The sequence below is a fragment of the Vipera ursinii genome (assembly GCF_947247035.1).
Source record: "Vipera ursinii genome assembly, chromosome: 9".
Lineage (NCBI taxonomy): Eukaryota > Metazoa > Chordata > Lepidosauria > Squamata > Viperidae > Vipera > Vipera ursinii.
This window is the reverse complement of record NC_139523.1, coordinates 12,788,599-12,802,103: the sequence shown is the minus strand read 5'-3', so window position 1 is coordinate 12,802,103 and position 13,505 is coordinate 12,788,599. Positions and strand designations below refer to the sequence as shown.

At 43.5% G+C, this 13,505-nt stretch overlaps 2 protein-coding genes across 3 annotated transcripts in view; one reads left to right on the top strand and one right to left on the bottom strand.

Moving 5' to 3' along the window:
* Positions 1 to 6,037, top strand: part of WASF2 (WASP family member 2) — a 48,329-nt gene extending 42,292 nt beyond the window's left edge. The window contains exon 10 of one of the 2 annotated variants that reach the window (XM_083369862.1): positions 5,007 to 6,037. The gene's annotated coding sequence lies outside the window, so the exon portion shown is untranslated. Of the gene's footprint in view, positions 1 to 1,949; positions 2,001 to 5,006 lie in introns of those variants that run through there. The other variant, XM_083369863.1, reaches the window with a different exon arrangement.
* Positions 6,038 to 10,561: 4,524 nt separating this feature from the next.
* Positions 10,562 to 11,583, bottom strand: GPR3 (G protein-coupled receptor 3; the record flags this gene model as incomplete). Its single annotated transcript, XM_083369092.1, has 1 exon — positions 10,562 to 11,583. Exon 1 carries the CDS (start codon positions 11,549 to 11,551, stop codon positions 10,562 to 10,564), a length of 990 nt encoding a protein of 329 aa, XP_083225218.1. The 5' UTR covers positions 11,552 to 11,583.
* Positions 11,584 to 13,505: the final 1,922 nt, after the last annotated feature.

Below are 13,505 nucleotides of genomic sequence, written 5' to 3'. Positions count from 1 at the left end.
TAATTGTTTTCACTGTCAGGAAATTTCTCCTTAGTTCTAGGTTGTTTCTCTCCTTGGTTAGTTTCCATCTGTTGCTTCTTTGTCCTGCCTTCAGGTGGCTTTGAAGAATAGCTTGACTCCCTCTTCTTTGTGGCAACCCTTGAGATATTGGAAGACTGCTATCGTGTCACCCCTTGCCCTTCTCTTCATTAAACTAGACAAACCAAATTCCAGCAACCGTTCTTTATATGTTTTAGCCTCCAGTCCCCTAATCATCTTTGTTGCTTCCACCCATGGTGGGACAGAGCTTTATCTACCATTATCCTACCCTCTGCAACTCTTGTGGTTCAAGAGCCCCTACTGTCACATCATTTGGACACATACTGAAAGCCCCATTTTTCATTCTGGTCTTTCCTACATGAATAGTGGAGTCAGGTTTTTTTTTTTATTCCTCTCCCATTTGACTTTACAGTACCTGATTTACAGTTGTGGCGTTCTGGTTGTTTGTATGTGGTTATAACCACTTTGACCTAGTTTCAGGAAAGCAGTCTACAAATTAAAAGAAGCTATTATCATTGATTGCTATATACATATCTATTTTAGAAATATCACCCAGACTATATTTAGATGAAGACTAAACAATGCTAAGAAGAGAGTACAGAGATTTTTTTTTTTACTTTCCTGAGCATACGTAGCACTTGGAAAGCAGACTCTGCATTCAAGCCTAAATCTCTGTCCTAATCTTCCACACTGGCGTGAAATAGATTTTTATTTAAATTACTGTAGGGCCCTGGGTGCTCTCAGAGCTTGGTTGTTTTCTTGCAGATGTTTCATTAACCAAACTAGGTAACATCATCAAGGCTAGAAGGGAGTGGAGTTTGCTGTCTGTTTAGATACAAGTGGCTTGTCCTGTCATCATGTTGCTGGGAGTATTCTTGGTGGTTCCTTGATTAAGCTGCTGTTTATTATTTGATTGTTTGTCAAACTTGATAGTTCCTTATTGGGTCCTGTTTTAATTGCTCTTGCCCAAATGCAAGTTATTAGCAACTTGTACTCCATCCCCAACTGAGCTGCAGTTTACCCAAGCACATTCATGTGCATAGACACACCCCCCACACACACATAGACACACCTTCCTATGCACACAAGCACGCTCTTGTGAGCGTGCCTGTACACACTTGCACCCCGTTTTTATTTCAACTGCCACTCAGCGCTCCACATGAATCATATTTATTTTGCAAACTGTTATGCAAACCTGTGCTCTCTTCTTAGTGGCCAGTAGAACAAAGCAGAATATAAACACAGACATCGAGTAAGCCCTACTTCAGCCGCATTGCTGTGTTGGTTCCAGATGGTAGCATTGTGGATTGTCACACCACCCTCTGCCATCTATGCTATGAGACCCTCCGTCCTCTTTTTGGAGGCTGCTGGGAGAGGCCGCAGAGAGTTTTAGAAGAAAGCACCATCTGTGTGACACTTGGCTCTCTTTCTCCTCGGCATCTTGTGTTAGAGGAGGCTGCAAAAATTGCAGCATCCTTGATTGACTAGACGGGGGGGTGGGTCTGCAACCTTGACAACTTTAAGACTTGTGGACTTCAGCTCCCAGAATTCATCAGCCAGCTATGCTATACTTCTATAGTCCACATAGTAGCTCTGCTTGATTTTGTCTTCTTCCAATAATATTCTCTTTGGCCAACCCTGAATGAATACAATCCTTATGAATTCTGGGAGCTGAAGTCCACAAGTCTTAAAGTTGTCTAGGTTGCAGACCCCTGGACTAGACTTAGGTGCGAGCTGAATCCTGACCAGAGAGGGACTCAGTGGTGTGATGGTTGTCATAGCTGGTAAACTAAATACAGGTAGTCCTTAGCTTACGACCTTAACAGAGCTCGAAATTTCTGTCGTGAAGTGAGACCGTTATTAAGTGAATTTTGCCTCCTTTTGTGATCTTTCTTGCTGCACTCATCAAGCAAATCAGAGCAAATGGCTGTTAAGCGAATCTGACTTGGCTTGTCAGAAGGTCACAAAAGGGGGTCCTGTGGCCTTAGGACACTGCAACTGTCCTAAGAACATGCCAGTTGCCAAGCGTCTGAATTCTGATCACGTGACCACGGGGATGCTGTGACAGCCGTAAGTATGAAAACCAGTCATGTCCCTTGTTTTTTTAAAAAATAATAATAATATTGATTTTTTTTAACAAAATCACCTTAATATTTGGTAAACAGTGTGTTGTCTGTGTTTATATTTAAAAAACAATAACAATTAGTTTCTATAATACTATAGTCCACATAGTAGCTCTGCTTGATTTTGTCTTCTTCCAATAATATTCTCTTTGGCCAACCATGAATGAATACAATTCTTATTATTTTGATAAATAACAAATATAGACATTTTCCTAATATTTCTGCAAACAATGACCACATCAGTATAAAGCTTCTTTTCTTAACTGATCATCCCTTGTCATAGATCCTGTTAGAACTCTTGTTCTAAGTTTGTTTTCCCTGCAATGTTCAAAATATTCTTGCCGGTTGAGATTTTCTCAAATTTAATTACACTTAAGTATTTAAGTCTTTTTTCCTCATACAGGCCATCCCAACACTTTTACATTTCTCATATCTTAAAAACAACAACAACAACAACAACAACAACAAAAGAGCCATTGTAACTTTGAACGGTCACTAAACAAAAGGCTGTAAGTCGAGGACTGCCTATAATCTTGCTGGGAGATGCGATAGCAGTGAAAAAAATACCCATGCTGTTTAGAGGGATTGGTAGATCCAGCAATATCAGTAGGGGTGACTTTAATGTGGCATTATCTTTAGCATCTTTGACTAGTCTGTACAGGTAGTCCTTGACTTACAACAGTTCATTTAGTGACCATTCAAAGTTACAATGTCACTGTAAAAAAAGTGAGTTATGGCCGTTTTTCACACGACCACTGCAGCATCCCCATGGGCACATGATCAGAACTCAGATGCTTGGCAACTGGCTCATATTTATGATGGTTGCAGTGTCCCAGGATCATGTCATCACCTTTTGGGAATTCAGACAAGCAAAATCAATGCCAGATTCACTGAACATCCATGTTAGTAACTTAACTACTGCAGTGATTCACTTAACAACTGTGGCAAGAAAGGTGGCAAAACGGGGCAAAATTCAAGTACCCACTGTTTCACTTAGCAATCGGCTCAATTGAGGTCACAAGCCGAGGATTACCTGCAATTACAAGCCACCTTTAATGTTTTGCAGGGAAGGGCTGTAGACTTTGGTTGGCAAGGCAATGATGTGTTTAGCTAAGACTATCTTCAAGTTTGTTCTGGACTCGGGGAAATACAGGATTTTTTTTGTTTTGAACAGGGTGACACCCATGTTAAGCTTCTCACTGCAATATTCTTGTGTTTCTTGCCACAAAATGATGGGAATGGACCTTTTTTTTCCTCTTCAGCAATAATGGGGAGGCATCTCAAAGACAATTACAAATGAATCAGGAGCTCCATAAGTCTTGTTTATCCCATTCTCATTGACCGAATAGCAGTTGTAGCATGCATGGTTTTTAATTGTTTATGTGACTTTTGTACTGTGTATTATTCTGCCTTTTTGTATTTATTTGGCTTTGCCCTTCATATTTGAAAGCATCTCTATCTTTCTTATGTTGGCAATCCTTTTTTTTTTTAAAGGAGAAATTCCTTTGTTGCTTTTCCAACCTAAATCAGGCCAAGGACATCAGTCTTCCATTCAGATTCTGAGTGTCTTTTCTTTGCCTGAGAAAGGACAGAGCTATTCTCTTTTTTGAAAATATAGTTTTAAAAAATCCTCAAGTATTTCATATAATCGGAACAGCAAAAACAAGAAAAATTGTGTTTCTTCATCCTACTCAAATGCAAACATCTTTTAAAGAAGAAATTCTCGTCTTTGGAATTCAGTCAACTTGGAACTGGGATGAAGATCTTTAGGACATTTCTGGACTTGTTCATTGCCACTTTAATTAGCTTCAGCAAACATTCGCAGGGCTTCAAGTTTTAATTTTAAGTAAGGTTAGGGGTGGGAAGATAAGAAAAGGAGGGAGATTAATTCATATACTAATGGAATCATAATTGGGTTTGGCCTAGTTTGCGTGTGTGAACTTATTGTTATAGTCTGCAAGTCATAGTCTATACCCGTGGTATAAATTTATCTGAATTTTGGATTATTCCACAAATCAAGCTTTAAAGCAGTGGGTGTACCCAACTAAAGATTGAGAAGTTTCTTGTATCTTATGCAATTGTGTCATTGTGTGCCTCCTCAGACAAGGAGACCTGAACTCATTGGTAATCTCACATTGCAACGAACAAGGACATACATTCAATTTCACAGCTATTAAGATTGTTGGCCAAGCATGTACAAAAATAGCCAGGGAAATAATTGAAGTCTGGGAAATGGTCCCCTTGTCAATCAACAGGAATGCTGATTTACCACCAGCTTAACAGGTACTTAAGAGCCAAAGACTTGGCAGCACAAGAAAACAACAGCCAGTAGCCAGGCATCAACATGCCAGTCAACCAATAGGAAGCCACATCTGGCCAGGCATCAGAAATACGATGCATAGTACAGCCCAGTGCAGACATTCTGAAGAGAGAGAGAGAGAATGGGCTCCAGCATAAGTCTGAAAGCTCAGAAAACTAATCTTCTGGTCCCTGTGAACAACCCAGATTGGATCCTGCAACTGCAAAAGCTATTTAGATGAGGGATAGTTTGATAGTTTCCTTAAGAGTAATAGAATGATTATTGTTCTTTGTTTGTTGTTGTTATTACATTGATATACTGCCTTCCCTAAGCATTCTGTTTACAGAATCCCACCTGGCTGGTAACAGGAAAGCATTCTTTCTGCAGCAAATTAAATTGACTTTCCACAATTCTCCACCAGTTTTTGGGGGCAGGAACGTAGGATGGACAATTTTTCATAATGTCCCAGAAGAAAGAGAGGTTCACCAACCATTTATCCAAGGTAGGACTCCTTTTTATTTATTTTTTGTCTTTATCATATTTAGACACCACCCATCTCCCTACGAAGCCCTCTTTTGCATACGATGAGTCAAAACAACAATTCTCAGAAACAGGGCTTGATGCTGCATGATGCAAACCACCAGAAAGTATCAACAAAGGGAAAGTTATAACTGTCTCAGCAAGCCCAACAGTCTGGCCCCTCTCTTGCTTCAAAAGGTACGTAGACCAGTCCTTCCTTGGGCCACCAGAGGCTCAATAGACTGGCCTGCATTTTGCCTCAAAGAGCTTGGTAGACCGGTCCCTCCTTGGCTCATAGAGCGACGCTGGGTAATGAGTTACTTTTCATAGTAACACACAATAGAACCCTTGGCACTCAGCGGAAGGAGAGAAACCAGAGAGGCCCAGAATACTGGAGAGAAGATCAAACAATGAGAGGTAGCCTTTTGCACAAATTCCTTGGCCTCATCACTGAAGAACTAAATGCAACATACCACCTCTTGAGCGTCACCCTACAATCCTCAAGGTTGACTCAGCCTTCCATCCTTCCGAGGTAGGTAAAATGAGGACCCAGATTGTTGGGGGCAATTAAGCTGACTTTGTAATAATGCCGCTTGGGGTGTGTGTGAAAGCCCTAACAAGCAGGCATAGACATAGAATGAAGGCTACTGCTAAGCTTGTAAGCCGCCCTGAGTCTTCGGAGAAGGGCGGGATATAAATGGAATTAAAAATAAAAAATAAATAAATAAAAATCTCTCTTTCAAAAGTTCTAAGGCAAGTTCCCGCTCATGCGGACGGGGACATGCTCGGGAAACAATGCAGCAGGATTTCTTCACCTGGCATTCTAGGAGGTAGTCCTTGCCTTATGACCATTGGTTTAATGATCACTTGAAGTTATGATGGTTCTGAAAATAGTGACTTAACAGGCAATCCTCATGCTTACAACTGATGTAGCGGCCCCACACCCAGATGATCAAAATTCATGCGCTCGGTAACCAGCATGTACCTATGACATTTGCAGCACTGCCAGGTCATGGGGTCGTCATTTACAACCTTCTCAAGGGCTTCCGACGAGCAACGTCACTGGGGCATTTCCTTCATCCCTGCACGATTTCCGTAACGACTACACCAATACAGCATAAAATAATGTAATGGCTGTATTGCTTAGTGATAGAAATGCTGTTCCCAAAGGTAGCCATAAGTCGAGGATTACCTTACTAATCTGTTGTTCCGAAGGCTAGCAGAGGGGTGGGGGGTGGGTAAGGCTGAGCAAGCCAAGTGATTTCAGCTCAGACCTCTTAGCTTCCCAAGCGAGCCCAAAATAGTGTGTAGTTAGTCCTCAACCTATGACTGCAATTGGGATGGGAATTCCACCACCAAGCAATGTGTCATTAAGTGAGTTTTGTTCATGATCGCTTTTGCAGAGGTTGTTGAGTGAATCACCAAGTTGTTAAGCTTATCCAGCTTCCCTCATTGACTTCGCTCTTTGGTATCCAAATTGTGATCATCAGTGGTGTGACTTAGGAGGCTGCCACCATCGTAAATATAGGCCCAGATTTTGGTCTCATGATGCTGCAGTGATTGTAAACACGAGGACAGATTTTTTTCAGTGCTGTTATAACTTCCCGCGTACATTAAACGAATGTCGTAAGTCGAGGACTACCTGTACGTGACTCTTTTTATCTTTGTCCTCTTCACTTCATCCTCGGTGAAAGGCTGGGAGAAAAGGATGGTCCCGCGGTCACAACTGACCTTCATTGTGGGGATTTGACTGACAAAGACACAGTGTTCCCTATTCGTTGACATGCAGCAAAGGCTTTTTTTTATGTTAGTAACTATTCTGGGCTGATTTACAAGGTTGTGTTAAGGTGACCCCAGACTCTCGGCTATTTTTGCTGCAGCATATTAATAAAGGCAACACCTCAGCAACATTAGCAATTTGGTACTCTTGTGTTGGGTACCCCCTGATTGCTGCTCAGCAGTCTGCTGTCTTTATAAATGGGAAGCTGGCAACAGGCCCCCCTCTAGACTGCTCTTGTTGATGAAAGTGCTTCTCGCCCCTCAATCAGAAGGACTCCTGTAGCATCATTTCAGACCAATAGTTTCCATTAAAGGCATAGCATTTGGGAGCTGTCGTTGAGTCCCCAAAAGCTTATGCCTTTTAATAAAGTGTATTACCTAGCTGGCAATGCAACATCTGCAAGAAATCAATCAGCCTAGCACTGATGATGTTCTCTAGTTGGGTCATGAAATGTCTGCAAGGAAACAACCAAAGCCAGGGTGCTCCAAGGACCCCCACAATCCTACTCCTCCTCCTTCCTCCAGCCCTCCCTCTTATCTCTGCAAACCTCACTCCCTTCTAGAACTGATGATGGTACCTAGTTGGGTCACGAAACATCTGCAAGAAAACAGGTAAGCTCAGGGAGCACTAAGAACCCCTCATTTTAACCCTGAGCTACAAATATTCTCCTTTATTGGTAAATTGTGTTAGTCTGAAAAGATGCTACTAGCCTTCTGATTTCTGGATACCATGAAGCTCCTCCTACAGCCTCTAATGTCTAGGCCAGTGCTGGCGAACCTTTTAGAGACAAGTGCAAACCGAAACCCACTTATGTATCGTTAGGTGCCGGGTGGGCATGGCCCATTGGGTGGGTGTGGCCAATCGGGTGGGCATGGTAATGGCAGACTGGGTGGGACTATAAAGTTCAATCAACCAGTTCCAACTTTGTGAGATCTCTTTTTCCCTGTGAGAAGTTGAAATTGATTGATTAATTGAAACTTTTTTTGCACACAGAGGAGGAGGCCTAAAGTGAAAAGATTTTATAAAACCCAGCTAAAGGCCTAGGACTGGGGCGATGGCATGCGTGCTTACAGAGAGGGCTCTGCGTGCCACCTATGTCACGCGTGCCATAGGTTCGCCAACATGGGCCTAGGCATTCTTAGCAATTAGAACGGTTGGTGCAGCCTAACGTACATGCAACAGCCTACAAAAAGAAAAGAGGCCGAGATGAAGACGTGTGCACCATCTTGGTCTGTTACAGAGGACAGCTGAATAGTGTTCATGGAGGTTCTTGGTCATCCAGGTCACGGTTGCCCCAAAGGGTCATCGTTGTCCCAAAACTGAAGGAGCTTCTTGGATGAGAAGCAAAATGTCTTCAAGGAGAAAAAAAAGTCCAGTTGCCTTTGCGATACTCAAGAATAGGAGGAGAAAGGAAAACATGTAATTTCATGGAGGAGATATACTTGATCTGACGGAATTTCAAAAGCAGCCAAAGATTTAATATTCTTTTCAGCGTCTCTTATTGGTCTTGTGGCAGCTCTGCTGCTCTCCTCTAACATGATAGGCAAGTTGGACTACAGATCATATTATCCCCAGCAAATGTGCCTGTTAGCTGGTGATTATGGCAAGTGTAATCTAACTTGCCCATAAGATGCCCCATCAAGGAATCAGTGACTTTCAAGCAGTGGACAGAAAACTGACACATCTTCAAGTATCAGAAAATTATCTTTATTTCTTTTTTCCCCTCTTATGATTGTAAACAAAACAAAAAATACAGTGCTCTCAAAGAACATCTTAGTTTTCCTGCAAGACAGCAATTTTTTCCCCTGTTCAATCATGTCTGATTCTCAGAGACTGCCTGGAGAAATCCCTGCAGTTTTCTTGGCAGGTTTTTTTTTTCAGAAGTGGCTTGCCATTGCCTCCTTCCTAGGGCTGAGAGAAAGTGACTGGCCCAAAGTCACCCAGCTGGCTTTGTGCCTAAGGTAGGACTAGAACTCATGACCTCCCCATTTCTAGCCTGATGCCTTCACCACTACACCAAACTGGCTCAAAACAATAAAATAATCCTATTTCCAAAGTGCCTGTTACATTCATTTCCTTTCCAGGAGCTGTGCAAAATGTAAAAGAGAGAGAGAGAGAGAGAGGGAGGGGGAGAGAGAGAGAGAGGGGGGGGGAGAGAGAGGGAGAGAGAGGGAGAGAGGGAGAGAGAGGGAGAGGGAGAGAGAGAGAGGGAGAGAGAGACAGGGAGAGAGAGACAGGGAGAGAGGGAGAGAGAGGGAGAGGGAGAGAGAGAGATGCCCTCTGTCTGTTTAGGGTTATAGCCCCCTCATAATCCTTTGGTCAAGCCAACTGGATGATGGGTGCTGAAGTGAAAAACATGTTGAGGGCACTTGGAACTAGACTAGATGAAACTCTGACTTTTCAGTGTTAATAAACACGGCATGAAATTCTTCCCATCTAGGTGCTCTTTCCCCACCCTAGTGCAATTGTTTCAGCCATTTGAGCCTTGGTCCCAACAATACTGAGCTAGAACTACAAACACTCATTTTTGACCCAGACAGCTAGGAAAATGAAAACAGTAGTCCAACTTAGAATCCAAAAATTGGGACAAGCTACATTTAGGCTGTTATCTTGACATGGGTTATTCAGAAATAGTGCCTTTGAAAGTCTTTAGTATTGCATTACAGGTAATCCTTGACTTATGACCAGAATTTATGAGCCCAAAATTTCTGTTGCTAAGCAAGATAGTTAACTGAGTTTTGCTCTATTATGAACTTTCTTGCCAGAGTTATTAAGTGAATCACTGCAGTTAAGTTAGTAACATGGTTATTTCATGACTGTGGGAAGGGACCTTGGAGGTCTTCTAGTCCAACCTCCTGCTCAAGGAAAGGAAAGCAGGAACTTTGCTTGTCAGGTCATAAAAGGTGATCACATGACTCTGGGACACTGCAGCTGTCATAAATACATGCCAGATGCCACGTGTCTGAATTTTGATCATGTGACCCTGGAGATGGTTTAAGTGTGAAAAACAGTCATAGGGTCATTTTTTTTTCAGTGCCATTAATGGTCACTAAACAAATGGTTGTAAGTCGAGGACTGCCTGTACTCTGGACATTCACATTGCTTCAGATCTCATATTATACATTCTTTTTTTATTAATACTGTTCTTGTTCCCCCTTGCCCTCCACCCCTCCTCCCACCCCAATCTTCCTATGGTTGCATTTATTAGAATAAACACCAGGGGGCAGCCAAATACAGAACTGGGAGGGGGGGGAATCTATTTTGTTTTTGAAACCTGGCACATCTCTGGGCTATTTTTTTTAATCCCCGCTGATCAAAGGAGAAAAGAAGTGGGTACAGTGGTATTTGTTTAAATGTAGAAAAATAGTTTTCTAGAGATCTGAGGTAATTAAGGCTATAAAAACTCAAAAGAAAGGTTGAAGGTTTTGAGGCTTCTTCTTGCCATTTTTCCTTTTTAAGAAAATAATGCACTCTCAATATTTCAGACAAAATATTTGTATCAGATCTGACATATAACCAATACACCCACGCATGCACACACACACACGCACACACACACACAAAAGCAGAAATATATATATTTTCCCCCTGTCTTTTTTTAAAAAAGGCATGGTTAAAAAAATAAACAAGATTTGTCTTTTTCCCAAAGTCGAAATAAATATAGGACAGCCTTGTCACTTACATTGGCAAGGAGAAGGGAAGGACATTAGAAAGAGGTTTTGCACATTTGAGCTCTCTTGAGCGGCAAGAGATTGGGGAGAAGGCTCCTTGAGCAGAGAGAGGGAGCAAGGGATGGAGGAATCAGACGTCACTGGGGGATCTGGAATGGAAAGGCATGGAGGAGGAGATACAGCTGCAGCATATTGCCCATAGGACCTTCTGAATTTCCTGGTTCCGGAAGGCATAAATGACTGGATTGATCATGGAATTGTAGGTTGCAGGGAGCACAGTCATATAGGTGTAAATGGCAGGGTAGGTGTAATCTCCCAGGAGACAGTAAATAGCAAAGGGCAACCAGCATGAGGCAAAGGTCCCCAGGATGAGAGTCAACGTGGAAATGCCTTTCCGGGTGGTGACATAGTGTGAGGTAGCCAAGAAGTGTCTCTGGAGGGCGATCTGCTGCGCATGCCGACAGACAATCTTGCAGATTTGCACATACAGCTGCAACATGACTGCAAAGATCATGAAGAAGGAAATTGACAGGATGATGAGGTGGTCCTTGTTCAACGGTTTGATGATGCTGCAGGTGGAGTTGTCCTTCAAGCAGTTCCAGCCCATCACGGGCAACAGTCCAAAGCCGATGGAGACTCCCCACGTGAGGATGAGGATGACGTAGGTACGGGTGACTGTCCTCTCTGAGTAGTAGGTCAATGCATTGTAGAGAGACAAATAGCGGTCTATGGTGATGGCCAGGAGGCTGCCCACACTGGCGGTGAATGAGGTCACCAGAAGGCCCATGGTGAGGAGGTTAACTATCTGTGACTGGACACAATAAATGAAGGCAAAGTGAAAGATCAGGCCCAAGCCAGCCAAAAGATCGGCAGTGGCTAAACTCCCAATCAGCAGGAACATCGGAGTCCGGAAAGCTGGGGTGTAAAAGATGATGGCCACCACAATGGCATTCTCACAGGAGATGATAGTCCCAGAAACGCACAAGACGACATCCCAAGGATTTAAGGGAAGAGCAGGAGGCGTCTCTGAGAAATAGTAGGACTTGCTGGTGCTTCCATTAGCAGGCACAAACCAGCCTGGCTGGATCTTGGTAGCGTTGGTGGACACTTCCTCTTTCATGCTCTCTACTGTGATCTGAAACAGCAGATGAAAAACCAACTCAGTTTCAACTCAGATTTGCAGCAAAGCAGCAAGTATTTGTAAGTATTTGGGCATGTTTGTACATGTATGTTTCTTTGTGTGTATTTGGAAGGGTGGGATTCCCTGTACTAATACATGTTTTCTAGGGTTGGGAACAAAATGGAGGCAAAACAGCTACCTTTCAGTTGCCTAAAACAACAACCAAAGGTGACTAATTTTGTAGGTATAGTTTACCTGAGATTGTCGGGTCCTTGTGATCAATGCCTTCTAGATGGGATATCTCTAGCTTGGGCCTGTCATTGTTTGCCACCTTCCCCGTCTCTTTTTTCTGTTCTTCAAACAAGCCCATCGGGATAAAAGAGGACAAACCAATTTTGTCTCTTGTCAGCGTAGGTTTCTTCAGATGACATCATATGTTCCTGGACAGGCCTCCTTGTCTGTATCCCTTTCTCTTTTATTTGCTCTGATACACAACCTAGCTTAGTTTTTCCCCCCAATCATGGCATTTAAAAAATGTTTATAGGGAAGAGATGGCTTTGTACACTGTGCAACACAATAGATTGTGCAGCAAGCACCCAACTTCTGTCTGCCTTTTGGCTGATGAGCTGGTAAACATGAAAAGTCAAGGGAACAAGCTGAGCCATGTTTATATCCTCCTTTGTTAAAAAAAATAACAACAGCACACAATCATTTTTTTTCTGCCTATGTCTGTTAAATCATGCTAATGAATGCAATAAAGCATAGGAATTTATCTGTAATAAACGGACATCTTTAACAAACTTTCAACAGCTGCTTCTCCTACATGTTATGGAACACTATTTCACAGCCAGAGTGGCGAACAACCATCCTGGCTGGGAATTAGGAAGGCTGTAGTCTAGACACATCCGGAAGGCATCAAATTAGGAAGCCCATCCTTCAAGAGCTCAGTTCTAGCTTGCTTTCTGAGGAAATATCTGTGATCTGTGGGTGACCGCTTAGGACTTGTAGATGTTGATCAGTATCAGGCACAGATACCTGAAAACTGCTGCACCGTCCAGATCTCTCTCCGCTGATGACTGATAACGGTGCGACTTTAAGTAAAGCCTATGTTGACTTGCAGCCAACTTAACAAGTTTAGAATTGCACTGCGGGGAAAATGTCCTTAACAACAAGTGTCTAGCCCAGGCTGTCGGCAACCTCGGCTCTTTTATGACTCGTGGACTTCAACTCCCAGAATTCCTGAGCCAGCATAGCTGGCTCAGGAATTCTGGGAGTTGTAGTCCACGAGTCATAAAAGAGCCGAGGTTGCCGACCCCTGGTCTAGCCCTAGCCTCCGGTTCTCTCCGAATGCACGTTAAGCGTTGGATATCTTGCAAAGGTCTAGGATCGCTAAGCGTTGGATATCTCGCAAAGGTCTAGGATCGCTAAGCGTTGGATATCTCGCAAAGGTCTAGGATTGCTAAGCGTTGGATATCTCGCAAAGGTCTAGGATCGCTAAGCGTTGGATATCTCGCAAAGGTCTAGGATCGCTAAGCGTTGGATATCTCGCAAAGAGGCAGGAGAGTAGGGTCTTCTGGGCTGTCAGAGAACGACGGCAAAGAGAAAGGTAGCCGCACTCACCTTGGAAAAGGGTCCAGCTGCACATTCAGCGAGGAAGAAGCCTCGGCTGGGCAGGGGTGGGGTGGGGGGTGGGCGGAGAGCAGCGGGATCGATCCGTGCGTCCGATTGGATGGCTGCAGGTAGAAGGAATCCGCCTCTCCCGATGCAGAGGTGGCCGGAGCTAGCAGGTGGACTGCGAGGATGGAGGAGCCCCGGTTCAGCTGCAGCGACGGATTTCAGGCTGGCCGGGAGTTGGTGGGGGGGACGCCCGGTGTTATACTGAACAAGCCCCCTTTTGAGGGTGACTCAGACTTAAGGGCTCTGGCCGGGCGACTCCTCCCCCCTCCCGGCACGC